At 60.2% G+C, this 17387-nt stretch overlaps 1 protein-coding gene across 5 annotated transcripts in view; it reads left to right on the forward strand.

The window, feature by feature from the left end:
• The window catches only part of FBXL18 (F-box and leucine rich repeat protein 18), a 39273-nt gene extending 23092 nt beyond the window's left edge, over positions 1 to 16181 (forward strand). For 3 of the 5 annotated variants that reach the window (XM_060078402.1, XM_060078404.1, XM_060078405.1), the window contains one exon: positions 11748 to 16181. In XM_060078402.1, the coding sequence (XP_059934385.1) occupies positions 11748 to 11904 (157 nt within the window). In that variant the 3' untranslated portion in view covers positions 11905 to 16181. The remainder of the gene's footprint in view (positions 1 to 11747) is intronic. The other 2 variants (XR_009530141.1, XM_060078403.1) reach the window with 2 other exon arrangements.
• Positions 16182 to 17387: the final 1206 nt, after the last annotated feature.

The following is a 17387-nucleotide window of genomic DNA, read 5'->3' on the forward strand; positions in this document are numbered from 1 at the left end:
GGGACATGACCACGAGGAGGCCCAGCTGGTCACAGAATTACAGAAGCACCATCGCCAGGGGGTCTCCGGAGTCACAGGGCTCCGGCCACCCTGCCGGACAGTCCTCGTGGTGGTCCCCTGTCCTTGTGGTTTCCTGTTGAGTGTCCCAGGAGGAATCCTAGCTAAGGTTTTCCCCTCCCTGGTGTTGATAATATCTCTAAAAGTTCAGGGACTTCCCTGGTGGTCCAGTGGCTGAGACTCCGCGCTCCCAGTGTAGGTGGCCTGGGTTCGATCCCTGGTCGGGGAGCTGGATCCCACATGCCGCAACTAGGAGTTCGCATGCCGCAACTAACTAACTAACTAACTAACTAAATATTAAAAGAAAAATTTAGACTACGCCTCAAGCTATTTTCAAGTGCAAGTTCCCCTTGGCTCCACCAGCCAGCATGGCCAGCAGATCCAGGCTGGAGTTACCGTATGGCTTTGTGCTCTAATTTTTTTGAGTTAACACTGCGTCATGGGTGTCTTTTGTGTCATTAAATAAAGCTGCACATAGTTATTTTTTATGCCGTTTGGTATCCATTACAGGACGTTGTGGTGATTCTGGTCTGGCCGACACAGCTCACTGTGTACTCTTGACTTTCCTTCATTTCGGCCTGGGTTTTCCCGGCTGGGGAACCTGGGGAAGGGGCCCGCTCACCGCTCACCGTCGTGTATCCACCCCTCAGTGTCCCCATTTTCTGCGATGGAGCTGATGCTAAATTTAGCTGGTGGGCTAAATGGGATACAGGCTGTACGGCGCCCAGGCACGTGGACTCTGGGGCAGATGGTAGCTGTTTGGAAAACAGGGTGCCGGGCAGGTGGTGTGGCCGCTCCACCCAACGCTCTCTCCCTCCTGCTCTCTGCCCACTGGGCTGGCGATGGGTGTGTGAGGAGCGGGAGCCTGCTTTTCTCGGGTGTGGCGATCGTGACGTCATGGTTGCTCTGCCTGCCTCCGCCCTCGAAGCAGCCGGGAGGAGCACTGATCCTCCTCACCCTCGCAAACCTGCCGCAGGTCACATTCACGGGGGCTCCTCTCCTGGGAGCTGACACCTCCCTGGTGGATGAGTTCTGCTCCGGGGGCTCCGAGACCCGTGTAGGATTCGGTCACTTCTCGGCCTTGAGGGGTGACTTCATGCAGTGGGGGGACCAGCTTTGGGCATTGCTGGTTTTCCCACTGTGTGTGTACACACAGGAGCCTTCTCCAAAGTGGAGGACATCCAAGGTCACCAGGCAGTTCAGAAGAGTTGTGCTTGTGATGGAGAGGGTGGGAGCATCCCTCACGGGCGTTGTTGGCTGATGAGGCTGCTCTATCCTTCTGATCCTCAGAATCCATCTCAACACAGGGCTCCAGGCCAGTTGATCGGACTTGGCACTAGGAGGGGGCCCCTGCCCTGGGAGTCTTGTGCTCACTCTTGGTTCTGCTCACGAGGTCCCTGCCTGCAGCTGCTCCTGTCCTTGGGGCCTGTCTTCGGAGCCCACGTAAGTGCAGCCTCTCGCTGGGCTGGGAGCTCCCTCCTCTGGCCTCTCAGACAGCACACACCTGCCCCTTTCCTCCCCCCAAAATGATTGCGTTCTTTGCATCTCCCTTTAGATAATGAGTTTTTGTTGTTGTTTTTTGCGGTACGTGGGCCTCTCACTGTTGTGGCCTCTCCCGCTCGGAGCACAGGCTCTGGACGCGCAGGCTCAGCGGCCATGGCTCACGGGGCCAGCCACTCCGCGGCATGTGGGATCCTCCCGGACCGGGGCACGAACCCGTGTCCCCTGCATCGGCAGGCGGACTCCCAACCACTGCGCCACCAGGGAAGCCCAGATACTGAGTTTTTTGAGGGCCAGCGTGCAGCTCTTTTTTCCTTCTGGGTCCTCGGTGCACGGTATTTGAGACCAGGCCTGAGGCTGGCATTGGTTAAGTGGACTTCCTGGGCGGAAGCTGTGCCAGCCCCTCTGTCCCCTGTGTCCCAGCCCTGGCACAGGCCTGGGCCGTGGCGGGGACCCGCTGAGCGCCTGGTGCTGGCTGAGGTGCTGGGAGCCCTGTGCATGTTGGAGCGTGGCCCCCTATGTGGGCTCCTCCAGCCAACATTCTTCCAGCTCCTGCTCTGGGCCCTGTCCTGGATGCCAGGGGCCACGCTAGTGCCTCTTCACCAGTGCTCCCTTGGTGCCGGTACTGTGTACTGTCTGTGTTGTTCTCACCTCCAAAAGCCCTTTGAGCTACACGCCCTAAGCCCCAGCATTCAGGTGGGGAAAGTGAGGCTCTGAGAGGCCGGTGATGGTGCAGCAGGACCCCAGCGCTGGAAGGACAGCGTTTGTGTCCCCTTCAGGCCTTTGCTGCGGCGCAGTGGGGTCCCAGCTGCTTTTCTGCGAGGCACCCAGCAGGTGGTGCCGTGGCTCACGGTAACTGGCCTGCCTGGCGCTTCCGGTGCTTCACAGCAGGCCCGCATTCCACCCCCAGGGCACATGAAAAGGAGAGGCTGGAGTTGTCACTTTTTCTTTCTTTTTTAAAAAAATAAATTTATTTATTCATTTATTTTTGGCTGCATTGGATCTTTGTTGCTGCACACGGGCTTTCTCTAGTTGCGGCGAGCGGGGGCTGTTCTTCGTTGCGGTGCGTGGGCTTCTCATTGCGGTGGCTTCTCTTGTGGAGCACGGGCTCTAGGCACGTGGACTTCAGTAGTTGTGGCTCGCGGGCTCTAGAGCGCAGGCTCAGTAGCTGTGGTGCACGAGCTTAGCTGCTTCACAGCATGTGGGATCTTCCTGGACTGGGGCTCGAACCCGTATCCCCTGCATTGGCAGGCGGATTCTTTTTTTTTTTTTTTTTTTTTTGCGGTACGCGGGCCTCTCACTGCTGTGGCCTCTCCCGTTGCGGAGCACAGGCTCCGGACGCGCAGGCTCAGCGGCCATGGCTCACGGGCCCAGCCACTCCGCGGCATGTGGGATCTTCCCGGACCGGGGCACAAACCTGCATCCCCTGCATTGGCAGGCGGACTCTCAACCACTGGACCACCAGGGAAGCCCGGCAGGCGGATTCTTAACCACTGCGCTACCAGGGAAGCCCCTGTTGTCCCTTTTTCTGATGCGTTTCTTTCTTCTCACCCTTTTCCCTGCCTCAAGCTCAGAGGATTATTGAGGCGCCTGCCCGCTCACCTGTGTGACATTGAGGGGCCCCCCTGTTTCCTGTGACTCAGCCAGCGGGGCTGGTGCTGTGTCTGCAGTCCTGTCCCTAGGAAGGTGTTGCCTCTCCCCGGTCAGCACTCGTTCCGGTTCCCATGCCTGCCCCACATGGAGATACGTCTCAGCCAGTGGTCGTCAGCAGTTGTTTCTTCTTGTCGTCGTGCCCTCTGTGGGTTTGGCACCGAGACCTGCAGCTCTGGGTCCCTGCACCGCCAGGACCTCTCAGGTGGCGGTGGCCTCGGATGGGCTGCCTCGGTTTCCTCCCTTGTGAGGTGAGTTCACCGCAGGCCCACGTGGGAGTGCTGTGTGTACAGCGGCGTCCTGATCAGCAGTCGTTCTCTTCTTTTATCTTCTGGAGCTTGACTTTGCTCTTTCAAGTTTGAAACGTAAGCCTCTGGGCCTTTCTCGGATGTCTGGTGGCAGGCAGCCTCTGCAAGGTTTTGGAGCGGCTTTCTTTTGCATCTTCCCTCACCTTGGGCCCTTCTGGTGGCCCCAGCGCCAGGCTGGACTTCGTTTGGGCCAGTGCCGCTGAGAGCAGCGACGCCTTGTGGCTGCTCCGGGGAGCAGCTCTCCTGCCGGCCTCCCTCCCTGCTCCTGCCCTGGGAACACCCTGAGTTCACTGGATTCCCATTGGGCTCCCCGGACCACCTGGCCTCGGGGACACCCTGCCCAGTGAGCAGAGCCAGCTTCTCTGTCTGTTTCACTTCCTGTCTCTCCTAGAAACCCTGAGTCGCCCTTCCTGGCCAAGTCAGTACTACCTGACCCACCGAGGGGCCCTGTGGCCCGTCGCGGGGGTGCCCTGGGCGTCTCCGTGCTGTGCACCCAGCCACGCCTCTGCTGTCCACTTTCTCCCAGACATGCAGTGGGTGGGGCGCCCTTCCCAGGGATTTCAGAGCTTTCTCGATTTCCTTTGACTCTCACATTCCTGAAAGTTCCCTTCGAGGCCTCGTGAACTCTGGCCTGGGTGAGGGTGGTGTCCTCACTTGCTTCTCTTTTGTTAGTACGCGGGGTGACACGTGGTGTCCCGCTGAGGTCAGACCCCCCCCCCCGCACCCTCAGATCCCATGTCGTGCTCACCTCCTGGCCTCATTGCTGTGTGACTTTGACCTCATCACCTCCCTCTCTGAGCCCAGTGTCCTGTCTGTAAACCAGCAGCCATTGTCCCTGCTTCCCGGCGCCGCTGTCTCCTGGTGGTGGCTCGCTGCCGACTGTGTACGCCCGCCTTGGTGGCGTTGCTCGGGGTCCCCTACAATCGCCTGGTGGCGGTGCCTTCTCCCCCCTTGACAAAAGAGGCAGCCCAGCACTGTGAGGTTTGGGGGCGTCCTGGTCGTCCCGTCCCGAGGATAAATGGCCCAGCAGGCGTTGGAGGCCAGTGTGGCCGTTCTGCCACCCTCTGCCACCTCCTGTAATAACCCACAGTGCCCGGTCCGAGGGGCAGAGGCGCTTACTTCGAGGAAGCAGGATGGTGGGGCGGAAAAGGCTCTCACCCTGACGTGTCCCTGTCTGAGCCGAGCCATCCCGGGTGAGGACGCGCTGGTTCTGAGGCGGCTGAGCGCTTTCCCACAAGGCGGGGCCTTCCCGGGCCGTGCCCTCGGGGGTCTCGTCCGCTCCAGGCCACACGTGTTGACGGGCCGCAGCCCCCTTTCTCAGGAGCATCGGGAGGACCCCAACCCTGGGGCAGGAGCGGGCTAGGTCCTCCGTCCCCCTAGGCCCAGCATCCCACTGGACGGGGTCACGTCTCTGGAGCCCATGTGGAAATTCCTCCCGTCCCCCTGGACTGCGAGGAACGTGGGCCCACGAGGCCAAGAGGCAGCGGCCCCGACCTGAGCAGACACAGGCAGCCGTGCTGGTGGGCGCCTGGGCTCCAGGGCCTCTCGCCCAGATGCAGCGCTTCCCGCCCCTCTGTGTTTGTGTTCTGTACGCAAGTGTAGAACCAGGGAAGTTTACAGATACATTGTTTAAGTCTGGGGCACACTGCGAGCTTCAGAATGGAAAGTGGATTCTAAAATACAGAGTTAGCGTGCTGTTCCGCCACCGTAATTGCGTTAAAGGGGCAGTGGGACCCCACGTTGGATCCTCAGCTCACTGCCGCGCGGGACGGGTCTCTGGGGTCCGTTTGTCCTTCCTGCCTGGAATGGTGATCTGGGAGTGTCGCGAAAACTAACAGGCCAGCAGGGTTTCACTGCTGCAGGCTCAACTGGGGGAATCCTTGGCCTTGACGCAGAGCTCGCTGGCCGGCGAGTTCTGGCTCCATTTGCCGTGGGCACCCAAGAGGCTGGTCTGGGAGCTGGCAGGGCTCCGGCCGCGCGCCGTGGGCCCCAGCGCAGCAGCCAGCGGGGCACGTCAGGGGTGCGTCTGCAGCCCCGGTGACTGATCAGTGTGGAAGATGTTCACTGCTTAGAATCTCCTGTGGCCAGGGCTGCCCAGGCCACCGAGGTGGGGGGTGAGGGCGGTGGCTGCGCCTGCTGCCGGGCACGCGGCCTCTTCCCACCACCGAGTAGTTCTCTAGAACAGGAATTCTTCCGTCGTCACTGGAGCCCCTCATTTTCCAGGTGAGGTCTCTGGGGCCAGAATCACCGTGGCCTTGAGCAGGGAGCTGGGGCCGGACCCAAGGCTTCGGTCTGCGGTCAGGTTCCGGGCTCCGGCTGCTGTTCACGCTGCAACAGCACGGAACGTCCCTGGGGACCTACTGGTCGCCAGGCCGTGCTTCGCACTCCTGAGGGTCCCTCCCTCGAGGACAACGTAGAGTGGCTGTCTTTTCTAGGACGAGAAACGCAGCTCTGTTCTGTCGTCCTGTCTCTGCCGTGGTTCACACACCTCCCTTTTCTTAGGGGTCTCTTGGAGGATTGATTCCAGCGAAGGTCTGGGGACAGTGATGCCTGGTGTTCCTGGCCTTGGGCTGCGGAAGACTGGCATGAGTCCCCAGCTGGCAGCATCAGCCCCGTGGGAGGTGAGGGCGGGCGACGTGCGGTGCCAGGTCACCAGGGTAGTTCTGAGTGCTGGGCATCTCTCCATTTCTCTGAAGGCAGATTCTGTTCCTTTCTTTTAAATTTTTTATTGTGCTAAAACACCTATAACATACTAGTTACCATCTTAGCCATTTGTAAGTGTACAGTTCAGTGGCATTAGTGCTGTGGTGTACCTGTCACCACAGTCTGTACCCAAAACCTTTTTATCGTCCCAAACAGCAACTCCATATGCGTTAAACAACACCCCCCTTCTCCCCTTTCCCCCAACTCCTGCTAAGCACCGTTCTGCTCTCTGTCTATGACCTTGACCCCTGTAGGTACCTCACAGAAGCAGAATCCTACAGTATTTGTCCATTGATGTCTGCTTTATTCCACTTAGCATAATATCCTCGAGGTTCATCCATGTTGTAGCACGTGTCAGAATTCCCTTCCTTGGGCTTCCCTGGTGGCGCAGTGGTTGGGAGTCCGCCTGCCGATGCAGGGGACATGGGTTCGTGCCCCGGTCCAGGAGGATCCCACATGCTGCGGAGTGGCTGGGCCCGTGAGCCATGGCCGCTGAGCCTGCGCGTCCAGAGCCTGTGCTCCGCAACGGGAGAGGCCACAACAGTGAGAGGCCCGCGTACCGCAAAAAAAAAGAATTCCTTTTAAGGCCGAGTGAGATTCCAGTGTATGGATAGGTCATATTTATTTTGTTTGTCCTTTTGTCTGTTGACACTTACTGTGGTTTTCAACTCATATTTTTTGTGAATGAAGTTGAATATCTTTGCGTGTTTTTAAAAATCATTTACAGAAAATGACAAACTAGGAGAATGATCTGCAGGTCCTGTCCCTGCCAGAGGTCGGATTGTACTGGCCTCCTGCCTGCCCAGCAGTGAGGACAGGACCAGTAGCACCGTTCAAACCAGGCAGGGGTCTGAGGGCACAGGACAGGGGATGCAGATGATTCTTAACTAAGAGAAAGCACCCAGCCTCCCCCGTGAGAAAAACAGGAACTAAATTTCAGCGAGAACAGCTCTGTTTCTGGATAGTTCAAAAGCAGGCAGTGGTCCGCTCTGGTAGGGGTCGAGGAGGTGACTGCCCGGGGGGCCCAGGGCTTCTGGGGCGTGGCTGCTGTGTCTCGTGCTGGGTGCTGGTCCCATGGGGCTTCATTGCCCGGGGTGCACTTCGGTATAACGTTTTCCACCCCCTCAGGCAAAGCCTGCTGGTGTTAGTAGAGGGAGGAGACCAGCCCGTGGCCCAAGGTAGGTGGGCCACCTCTGTGGATCGGAACGCACACCCCTGATCCAACTAAGCTCCCGCCTTTAGGCTTCGGTTCCACGGACGGGCTTATCCATGGGGTTTGCATAGAGCTCTTTATGGCGGTGCTGTTCGATTTATCAAAAGATTGAAAACAACCCAAGTGTCCATCGGTAGGAGACTGGGAAATAAATTATGATGCCTCCAGTTGATGGAATGAAATGCAGCTGATAAAAGAACGAGGAAGCACTTGGAGTCACCAAAGGGAATCTTTCAAAGTGTGTCTCAAACAAAAGCAGGGGCGTAATCTGTTTCTCTGCTGGCATGTGCATAAAGTGTTTCTGGAAGGATACGAGAAATCTATGTTCCTGGGGAGAGGCCCTGACAGCGTCTTTGGTTGGGGGCGGGGAGCCCTGGGGACGTCCCAAACCTGCTCCTCTGTATTCTGTTTTGTCCTGACTTTTGTCCTTCAGGCCTTTCTGGTGACAGAGCCTCGCACTGGAGTTACGGGCTCCAGGGGCTCCAGGGGTCAGGCCCGTGGGTTTACAATCCTGTCCCACATGGGACCTGGGGGCCGCGTCGGACCATGACAGCTGACACCGAGGGTCTCTCCCGCCTCCTTCCTCTGCGCGAGGGCAGATTCCAGGCTGCTCCGAGGTGCCCTGTGGGTCCCAGCAAGTTTGGTGGGGAGCTGAGAAGGGCGCACCCCACACGCCTGCCCAGAGCATCATCTGAGTTCTGTGAACCTTTGATGGATGTTTTATTCTTGGCCACCGCCCACCTCTGTGCTTCTTGAAGATAGTTGTTATAGTGTGAGTGGCTTTTATAAAATATCTTCTGACTTTGGCTTTTCTATAAGACCTTTATTTGCAGAGGAAGAGGCTGTCAACTTTTAATTTTTTTTCTAATTTCTCAGGCAAAGAAACAAACCCAGCAGGTGTTCAGATCTTAGATGATTGAGCTGGTGCTGCTTCCAGGCTGTGTCCCCAGCCGGCCCCTCCCAGAGCCCTTCCAGCTCTGCGGCACCTGCAGGACCAGGTGCAGAGACTGAGGTCCCCGGGGCCCCCTTCACGCACTCGGGGGGCGTCGGGTTCAGAGCTGCTGCCAGCGTGGTGACTGTGCAGGACACCCCTTTCCATGTCTTCCGTGCAGCGGCCGGGCCTGAGGTCCTGGGGGCTGCGGCTGCCGTGCCGTCTGCCTGCGTCTGTGGCGAGTTGGAGCCCAGCCCTCCTGGCCAGGCCAGTTCTCTGCTTCTCCACGCCGGTCCCAGGCAGGCGTGAGGCGGGCGGTCCCTCCCCCTCCCCCTTCCCTCTGGTAGCTCCGCAGCAGCGTTCTCGCGGCCCGTTGGGGCAGGTGGCTCAGCCGGCTGGGCTGCTCGCTGTGGCCCTGAAGGGCTGCCCGGGTCCTTTGTAGGCCTGCCTTTTCAAGTGTAAAAGTCTTCATGCATTTTGACCCAGTGACCCTATTTCTGGAACTGATTCTGAAGAAACACCTCAAAGCACAGTTGTGATCATGCTGTATTAAATGATGTTTATCCATATGATAGTTAAAGGGCTCCCTGAGTTGCGTCCCCTAGGGAAGTGGCCAGGCAGGTGTGGCGCCCTGCTGGCCGGGCGGGACCATGGGAGGAGGTGGTCGCTGGGTGTTTTGTTGCTTTGGGGATGGAGTGGACACACCCTGAGGACTGGAAGGAAATTCACCACACCTGACTCAGGTTGTCGATATTTTGAGACGTGTCTAGAAAGAATATGCTCAGCACAGCAGGAGAGTGTGCGCGCTACGGGGGAGGGGCTGCTAGAGCCGCTGGGCGGTGGGGTATGGTGGGAGGCCCCTGTGCTCTCCTTTGCGCTTTCTTTATAGTATTTTCTCTCTAAACAAAACAGTGCTTTTTAAAAATTTTTTAAATTAATTGATTGATTGATTTATAACTGTGTAGGGTCTTCGTTGCTGCGCGCAGGCTGCTCATTGAGGTGGCTTATCTTGTTGCAGAGCACGGGCTCTAGGCGCATGGACTTCAGTAGTTGTGACTCACGGGCTCTAGAGCGCAGGCTCAGTAGTTGTGGCGCACTGGCTTAGTTGCTCTGCGGCATGTGGGATCTTCCCTGGCCAGGGCTTGAATCCGTGTCCCCTGCATTGGCTGGCGGATTCTTAACTGCTGCACCACCAGGGAAGCCCAAAACAATGGTTTTAAAACAAGCAAGATCTTGCCTGCTTCCTGGAGGCTCAGAAAAGAGAAGGAAGGTATTTTGGGCAGCTGGTTTTTCAGATAGCCGAAGGCCCCATTTTAAATCCTTTGGTGTGTTTTTAACAGCCTCAGGTAAAAAGTTTTCTTCAGTGTGGTATCTCCCTTCCGGCTGTTATAAATGGCAGAGAGTAAGTATGGTTGAACTTTCCTGAACCTCTGTGTTTTTGAAAGCCCTGAGTCACCCTCAGACCCTTCGGGGAGGGGCGTCTCCATGGTGGCGTCTGCAGCTCGCTCTGCAGGTTTCAGAGCGAGTGAGCGGCCCCTGTCGCGGGCTTAGCGTGTGGGCTCCGTAAACCTTGCCTCTGTCGCCCCCAGATGGGATCCAGGCTAGCATGGTTGCAGGGGCACGGCTCTGCCTTCTCTGCTGCCCAGGATGGCATCGGGGGCAACGAGTGCAGAGCTGGGCCTGGGGAGTGCGTGTACGGGAGGGTGCCCAGGGAGGGGGGAGTGCGCCAGGAGGGCACGCACGCCTGTGCCTGAAGGTGAACCCACGGACCTCGCAGGCCTGGCTTTGTCCTCGTGACTCCAGGCCAGAGGCTGCAGCCTTGGGTCTTTAGTGATGTGATTAGCCCCAGTCAGGGGAGTGGTCCCAGGAGGTGGCCTGCCCTGCTGTCGGTCATCAGGCTAGTTCTGAACGTGGGTAGCTGGAAGGAGTTTTATTTTATTTCATTGCGTCTATTTACCTAAATCTCAAACTCTATTTGAATCGCACAGATGAACATTAGAACACGTGTGCAGGTGACCCAGCAGAACCCGCGGAGCTCTCGGCCCGCACGTGAGCCCCAGCCAAGAACTTGCCTCCTTCCGCCCGGGGGAGCCGCAGCTCTGCACTTGGAAGGGAGTGATCGCTCTCTCTGCCTTTGTCCCTTGTCCACTGTCTTGTCACCGACTCCAGGCTTCACTCTGGGTGGGGACAGTGAGGCTCCAGCTGGGGGAGCACACAGGCTCCTCGGGCCGGGGAGGGGCTTTACAGAGAGGCGGGTGCGGGCGAGGCCCCCCAGCCCTGCCCAGGTTGGAGCTGACCCGGGTGCCGACCGTGGAGAAAGCCTTGAGAGGGAAGTCGGTTTGATTCTGGGGTGGCCCCTCCACCCTGTGTGCGCCTTGGCGGTCAGGGCGGCGGGAAAGGGACAGCACGCTGCCGCATTCCTGGCTTTCGGTGAGAAATTAATCCCCCTTCAGCATCTTGACAGCAGCTCGTTAAGAGCCTCAGGATGGCAGGCAGGCAGGAGCCTTGCACGCACATCCCACACCTGAGGATATTTTGTTTCAAGCAGAGTAGATCGCACAGCGGGTTTGCAGGTGAGGACTTGCCGGTTCACGGTCACAGACACTGCTGCTGGGGGCAGGACGCAGCGCAAGGCGTTCGTTTTACATATGTCGTAAATCCAGCAAATCCAGCTCAGTGTTGCTGGGGGGCCGGGGGCAGGGGGAGGCTGGGACTGCGGTTTCCTTGTTCCCTGAAGCAGGCGCGGGACTTGGGACCTGGCTTTAGCTTTGGCAAATTGTGTGGGCACCTTTCTGCCTCTCGCCCTTCGAGCCCCACGGGATGGAAGTTTCTCCCATGACCAGAGTCACCTCGGGTTCCAGGTGGGAAGGGAGAGGGTCACCTCACTGGCTGGCCACTGGGCCGGCTCCAGCGCGGTGCCTGGCCTGGCAGATGCTCCGTGGATATTGTCATGCACTCCACGGGGTGGAGCCTGTCGCCCGTGGGTGGAAGGTGGGAGGGTTGTCTGACAGTTACTTGTCATGTGTTCAGACAAAGGCTCGTGGCTGCCGGCGGCCGCCTTGCTTTGGTCTTCTGGCAGAGTGGCTGCCTCACCTGACTTGGGCGTTCATGTCCCTCAAGGGTGGTGGCCTGTGGGCATGCGGGTTTGGCCGCCTGTCCCCTCTCTCCACTCCCCTGCGGGTGTACTGGCTGTGGGGCCTCCAGTGTCCGCAGACGCTGCTTCTGCAGCCCCCAGGTGTTGCCCTTCAGGGACCCCCGCCGCCCCGATGGGCTGCCCCCCCGCCTGCTCCTTGGAGCCTCAGCGTGAGGGCCCCGGAGGCGCGTTCCTGCGTCAGCCGCCCCTGCCCCCACTCCGCGGCCCCGCTAACCGCTGCCTCTGGTTCAGTTTCCAGGCCGAGCGGCCCGCGCTGAATGTCGTCATCTTCCCCCTGCTCCACGAGGGTCTGACCGATGTCATCCGCGACGTCCCCATGGTGCACCTGGACGAGGTCACCTTATTTAAGAGCAGAGTGGCCGAGGAGCCGCCAAACCTGTGGTGGTGACACGCCGCCCGTGGCCGCTGCGTCTCCGTGGCCGAGGAAGCAGGACTGCCCCGGACGGGTGTGTGGCTTCCGGCCTGGGCCACGGCCGCCGCAGCTGCTCCCCTGCCCGAGGACCCCGGATGCCCGGTGGGTCACCGGAGGAAGGAAGCCCCCTCCCCAGCCCTTAGGGGCCTCCTCTTGTGAGGAATCTGTGTTCAGTGACGCTCTGGCTGCGATGCGTGAGGCAGCGGCGGCAGGGCCGGCTGTCGGGCGACCTGCGGGCCTGGCCGGCGTGGTCTTGGGCTGAGACTCCTTGGGGGCCAGGTCCCCGGAGCGCCACATGGCCCCACGGCTGCCCCCCAGCCCCCAGGAGAGGCCCTGTGCTCCTGGCCGCCTGCCTCGGGCTCTGTGGGGGGGCGGCTGTGAGCCCGAGGCAGGGAGGAGCTCGCAGGTGCTGTGGCAGACTTGGGGCTCGCCCCTCCTTGCACTTAACCCAGTTCCACCTCTGGTCTGCGTCCAGCCACATGACAGCAGACAGGTTAGGGCCAGGAGCGGGTTGCTGGGCAGGGAATCTGCAGGTCCCTGTGAAGGTCTGTGTTTCTGGGGCAACACGGATAGACCTGCTTCATTAGAAAACCTTGAAATATTAAAACCCAGAAGGGATGTGTGGGGCCGGAGGAGTGATCACATTACCCCGTTTCAGATAGCTCTATTTAGCACTTTAAAAAAATGCAACGCAGCTATTCCCCAAACGAGGGTTGTCCTCCCAGCGTCCTGGGCCTCCCGCCACGTGCCGCCCTGTGCTTCTGCCTTGTCAGCCGCGAGACTACCCCCAGAGCCGTCATGCCTGCGGCTGGGGGTCTTCTGAGGGACCCCGATTGGGTTCCCTCCACCCAGCGTCTTGCCCCAACGCTCCCGGTGACGGTCCTGGAGAATTCCAGGGAAGGCTGGGCGGCGTCGGGGCAGCTTCCGGCCGGGGGCACCTGGGTCTCCGCAGAGGCTGCCTCCCCAGGACCCCAGGGGCTGGGCCCATCTCGCCCCGGCCTCCCTCTCCCTCTGGGCTGGGGGTGCAGGTTCCCCAGGCCCTCCTCACCGCTGCGGCCCGTCTCGGCTGCCGTCCGCTCTGTGGCCCCCAGCGCAGCCCGCTTCCCACTCTGTTCCGTGTGATGGTCGCCCCCGTGTCGTGTAGCGTGTCCTGTAGTTTGCCTGTTGCAGGGTCCGGTACCTGGACCCCGGGCCTGTGTTCGCCTGCCCTTCCCTGGGTTCTCAAGGGGCAGACAGTTCAGCAGCCCCCGCCCTGCCAGGCCGAGGGGGTCCAGGAGGCCTTCCGATGGTGGAAGCGCTCGGAGGGCCAGGGTCTCGGGACGCACACAGGCCCCCGAGTGCTCCGGTCGATTCTTCCTAAGAGCAGTCTGCCTGGCGGCCTCCGCCCGTCCCCACGGCCCTGGCCCTGCTCTCACCTCCCGCAGCACTGGGTGGAGCTGGGGCTCTCCCCCTGCGCTGTGGTTTTCTCGCCGAGGGTGCAGTTGTCTCCTGTCTGGAGCATGGGGTGCCCTCCTCCCTCCCCATCCTCCGCTGGCGGCTCTTTGCCTCCTGCCCAGAGGGCCCTGTCTGCCGGCTGCCCCCAGATGGGACCCCCACCAGACCAGCAGCCCTCGCCTCCACAGTCCTGACCTGGCCTGAGAGTCACAACCGGGCCCGCTCCTCTGGCCATGCAGGCCGCAGGCTAGGCTGCCCTGGGCCCTGGAGAGACAGGGCCAAGGCCCTCGTTAGGGCCACACGCTGTAGATGAGGGTCTGAGAGGCGGTGGGAGTCCCCCACCTCATTTCTGGGCATGTCTTTCAGTTGCGCCTTGAGACCACCGGGAGGGCGATCAGGAAGGTGACGTGGGGACCAACTGCTCGCCGCCCTCACAGCAAGAGCGTGGCCAGCTACAACCCGACCGGCAGGGGGACGCAGCCCAGGGTGGGGGCAGGTGGTCTGGCCGACTCTGGGACCCCTGGGGCCCTGGGTGCACATTTCCTTTCGTCCAGAGCAGCCCGGGCTCAGGCCAGAGGATGATCGTTCCACTAAGAATTTGTCCACAGGCTGCCATGGTTTTCGTGCTCTGGCCCGGATGGCCTGTCCTCGTTAGCAAGCAGTGTCATTTATGCCAGCAAACAGGGCTGGGAGGGGCCGTTCACGGAGGCTGGGGCACGCGCTGACTTGGAAAGCAGCCCCCAAACAGGAGGCCTTGTATTTGTAGTGTCCCCTCAACCATCCTTTCCTTAGAGCAAGAATTTCCGCGGCTTCTCCACCCAAGACAGGCTTCACCAGATGTTAATAACGCGCTCATTCTCGCTAAGTGCTATTTTGGCACCGGTGTTAATTGCAATTTATATTCTGCAGCATTTTATGCTGGGAAAAGAACCCACCCTAATGGTCCCCAATTGGCAGAACTGGGCTGTTAAGTGACGGACCATATGCTGCCTGCTGAGGGGGGCCTGGTCAGCACTGGCGCCTGCGTGTGTGTGTACGTGTGTGCGTGTGCATGGTGCGTGCATGGACGTCTGTGCGCCTACACGTGTGAGGTAGTCTGCTGTGGACGGGCTCTTATTCCTGGTGTGCACGCTGTGTGTGTGCACGCTGTGTGCGTGAGGCAGACACTGGGGGAGGTGGGAATGAGGGAGGAGGGGATCACGGAGATCTCTCTGTTAAAAAGAGAAACCCCCGGCCTCCTGAGGCCGCCCCCCTGCCTGTGGCCCCTCCTCACCCCTAGACCCCTCGGCCCTGCCTGCTCCCAGGGCTGTGGCTTTGCCGCTGCAGCATCAGGCAGCCTAGCTGGCCGGGCCTGAAGGTGCTCCCCTAGGGAGGCTTCTTGAGCTTGAGGAGAGTAGAGACCCGCAGGCCCCCTTCCGTGCTGTCGGTGGCTTTTCTCTTTGTCACGTGCGAGTATTTTTATTTCCGAGCTGAGGGGGCTGGATTAAAGGCACTTCACTCTCATACAACAAGGGGACGGATTTCATCCCCACCTGTCAGCTGCCCGTCCGAGGACCCAAGGAGACAGGTCCGAGGGTCCCTCCTCCGCAAAGCCCCTGAGGGCCTCTCCACTGAGGCCTGGGATGCCGCCACCCCTCCTTGGGCAGGTCTGCAGGGCTGGGTGCTGAGGGTGACACTCCCTTAACCCCCTGAGCCAGGATCCAGAGCTGCAGGCCGCTCGGCCCAGGGGGCAGAAGCTTGCCAGGGGCCAGGGCTGGGAAAGTTCTCCAGGGGGTCTGAAGCCAGCAATCGCAGCCTTACTGCGTCAGTGGCCTCCCTGGGTGCACGGCCAGGAAGGCGGCGGGTCTCAGGCCCCCCTCTCCCCCACCTGGCCCCGCCTGGCAGGAAAGGGACCTGCCCTGATGGGCCCACCCTTGCGTCCTCCTCTGAGTGGCACCGGGGCAGCCGGCAGCCTCCTGCTTCCTCTCGTTCTCACTGTTTGTTCCTTTAGGATTTGAAAATTGCTGAGACCTTGTGAGAAGCAGTAAGAGAAGTTCGTGGGTGAGGAAGATGCAGCGCGGCCGTGGCAGCAGGCTCCCACGGCTTCAGTCCCAAAACCCGAGGTGAGGGGGACGTGGACGCTGACACCTGTGCTCCCTGTGGCCTCAGCCCCGGTCCCCCTCCCCCCCGGACGGGAGAGGGGCGGGTTGCGCTGAGGGGCTCAGGGACGGTCGCCGGTCTGGTCTGCATCGAGGGCGCAGGGTTCCACTGGGCATGATGAACAGACACCCACAGGAATTCAAACAAACTGGGGGTCCGACACAGGCCAACCAACATCGTCTAAACCACTTTCTAAAGCTCTTTCAAAAGCCAGTGAAGTGTGAGGTTTTGCCTTGAGGTCACAGGGTCAGGGCTCCCACTGCACCGGACACCAAGCCGGCCAGCCCCAGAGGCCTCCCCGCTGCGCCCACTGCGCTGGCGGGGGGTACGAGAGGTGAGGGTGCTTTTGCACATGTGGCCGTGGGCACGTGGCACCCTGCAGCCACCAGCGGCGCTCAGCCCCGGGACCACTGCCCTCTGACCATCGCCCATCTGCCTGCCCCTCTGACTGGACAGTCTTGCTCAGCACGTTACCAATGGTAAGAGGGGTGAGGTGAGTTGCCAGGGTTTGTCACGGCATGTGCGTGACCAGGTGCTACACGGCCGCATACACGTCACCTGCCTTTTGATGACCGCCCTCCTTGTCCTCCGGTGAGGCCACTCCTGAATTTCGCGTTCCAGCTACATTTTGAATGGGTATTTTCATGTAAATCTGTGGCATGTGAAAAGTTTCAAATAAAGTGGACTTGATTTAGAAAACCTGTGTGGTCCTTCCAGCAGGGGCGCGCCCTGACCTTTCCTCTGCGACCCGCTCTGCAGCCCTGGAGGGCGAGCTTAGGCGGTGGCGCTCTGGTCACCCGCTGCTGTTCAGGTGTTGAGGACAGTCTGCGCCTGGCTGCTTGGGGGTCCCTGGATGGAGACGTGAGACCCGACGCGGGGCACCAGGAGGCGACTGCTGTGAGGAGGGGCGAGGCCAGGATGGGGCTGGCGGGCAGCGGGGCAGGGACACTGGTGTGGCCCGAGGCTGCTCCCTGCCCAAGGGCTCCGTGAGGCTGGCAGAGGCAGAGGCGGTACAGCCGTTACCTGGGGCCCGTGGGGACTGGGTCAGTTTCATTTTTATTTAATACACATATTGGTAGTTTTCAATTGTGGTAAAAAGTACATAACATAAAATTTACCGTCTTAACCGTTTTTATGTGTACAGTTCAGTGGCATTAAATAGACTCTCGTCGTCGTGTAGCGATCACCACCGTCATCTCTGGAACGTTTCCGTCTTCCCAAACGGAAACTCTGCCGCACTAACCACTCCCCTCCCCCGCCCCCAGCCCCTGGCACCCACCCTTCTACTTTCTGTCTCTATGAACCTGACTCTCCTAGGGACCTCATATAGGTGGAACCATAGCAGCATTTGTCCTGTGGTGACTGGCTTGTTTGCAGCATCAGTTTTAGGCAGATACTTCCTCCACCAGACCTGGGTTCTAGGCAGGGGCTCTGCCCGCAGCCAGAGGGGGATGGAAGGTGGCAGTTGAGGCGGGGATGCCCAGGGCAGGCGTCTGGGGAGGAGTGGCGACCTGGACTTGGGAGGCGCCGTGGACAGAGGTGGGCCCCAGGGATGCTGCAGGGCCGAGTGACAAGGGCAGGGACCGTCAGGTGGCCGAGGAGCGCTCACTGATGCCTCCTGAGCCCCCTGTGGGTCCTCAAGGCCAGAGTCGCCTGAGCTGCAGCGGCAGCGTGGATGGAGACAGGAGCCTCCGTCCCTCCCGGTCCTGCCTGAGCCGGTCCCCCAAGCCTGGTGCACACCCACGGGACTCCCCACCATGGTTCACTTCCGCCCAGGAGCCGGGGAGAAAGCTGAGGGGACAGTCCTTCAAGGGGTCAGCAGTGACCTTCCCGAGAGGGGCAGGACCGACCCTCTGCCCTGCTGTGTCCAAAGGCAGCAGCAGGGG

This window comes from Mesoplodon densirostris, chromosome 16 (assembly GCF_025265405.1).
Source record: "Mesoplodon densirostris isolate mMesDen1 chromosome 16, mMesDen1 primary haplotype, whole genome shotgun sequence".
Classification (NCBI taxonomy): Eukaryota; Metazoa; Chordata; class Mammalia; order Artiodactyla; family Ziphiidae; genus Mesoplodon; species Mesoplodon densirostris.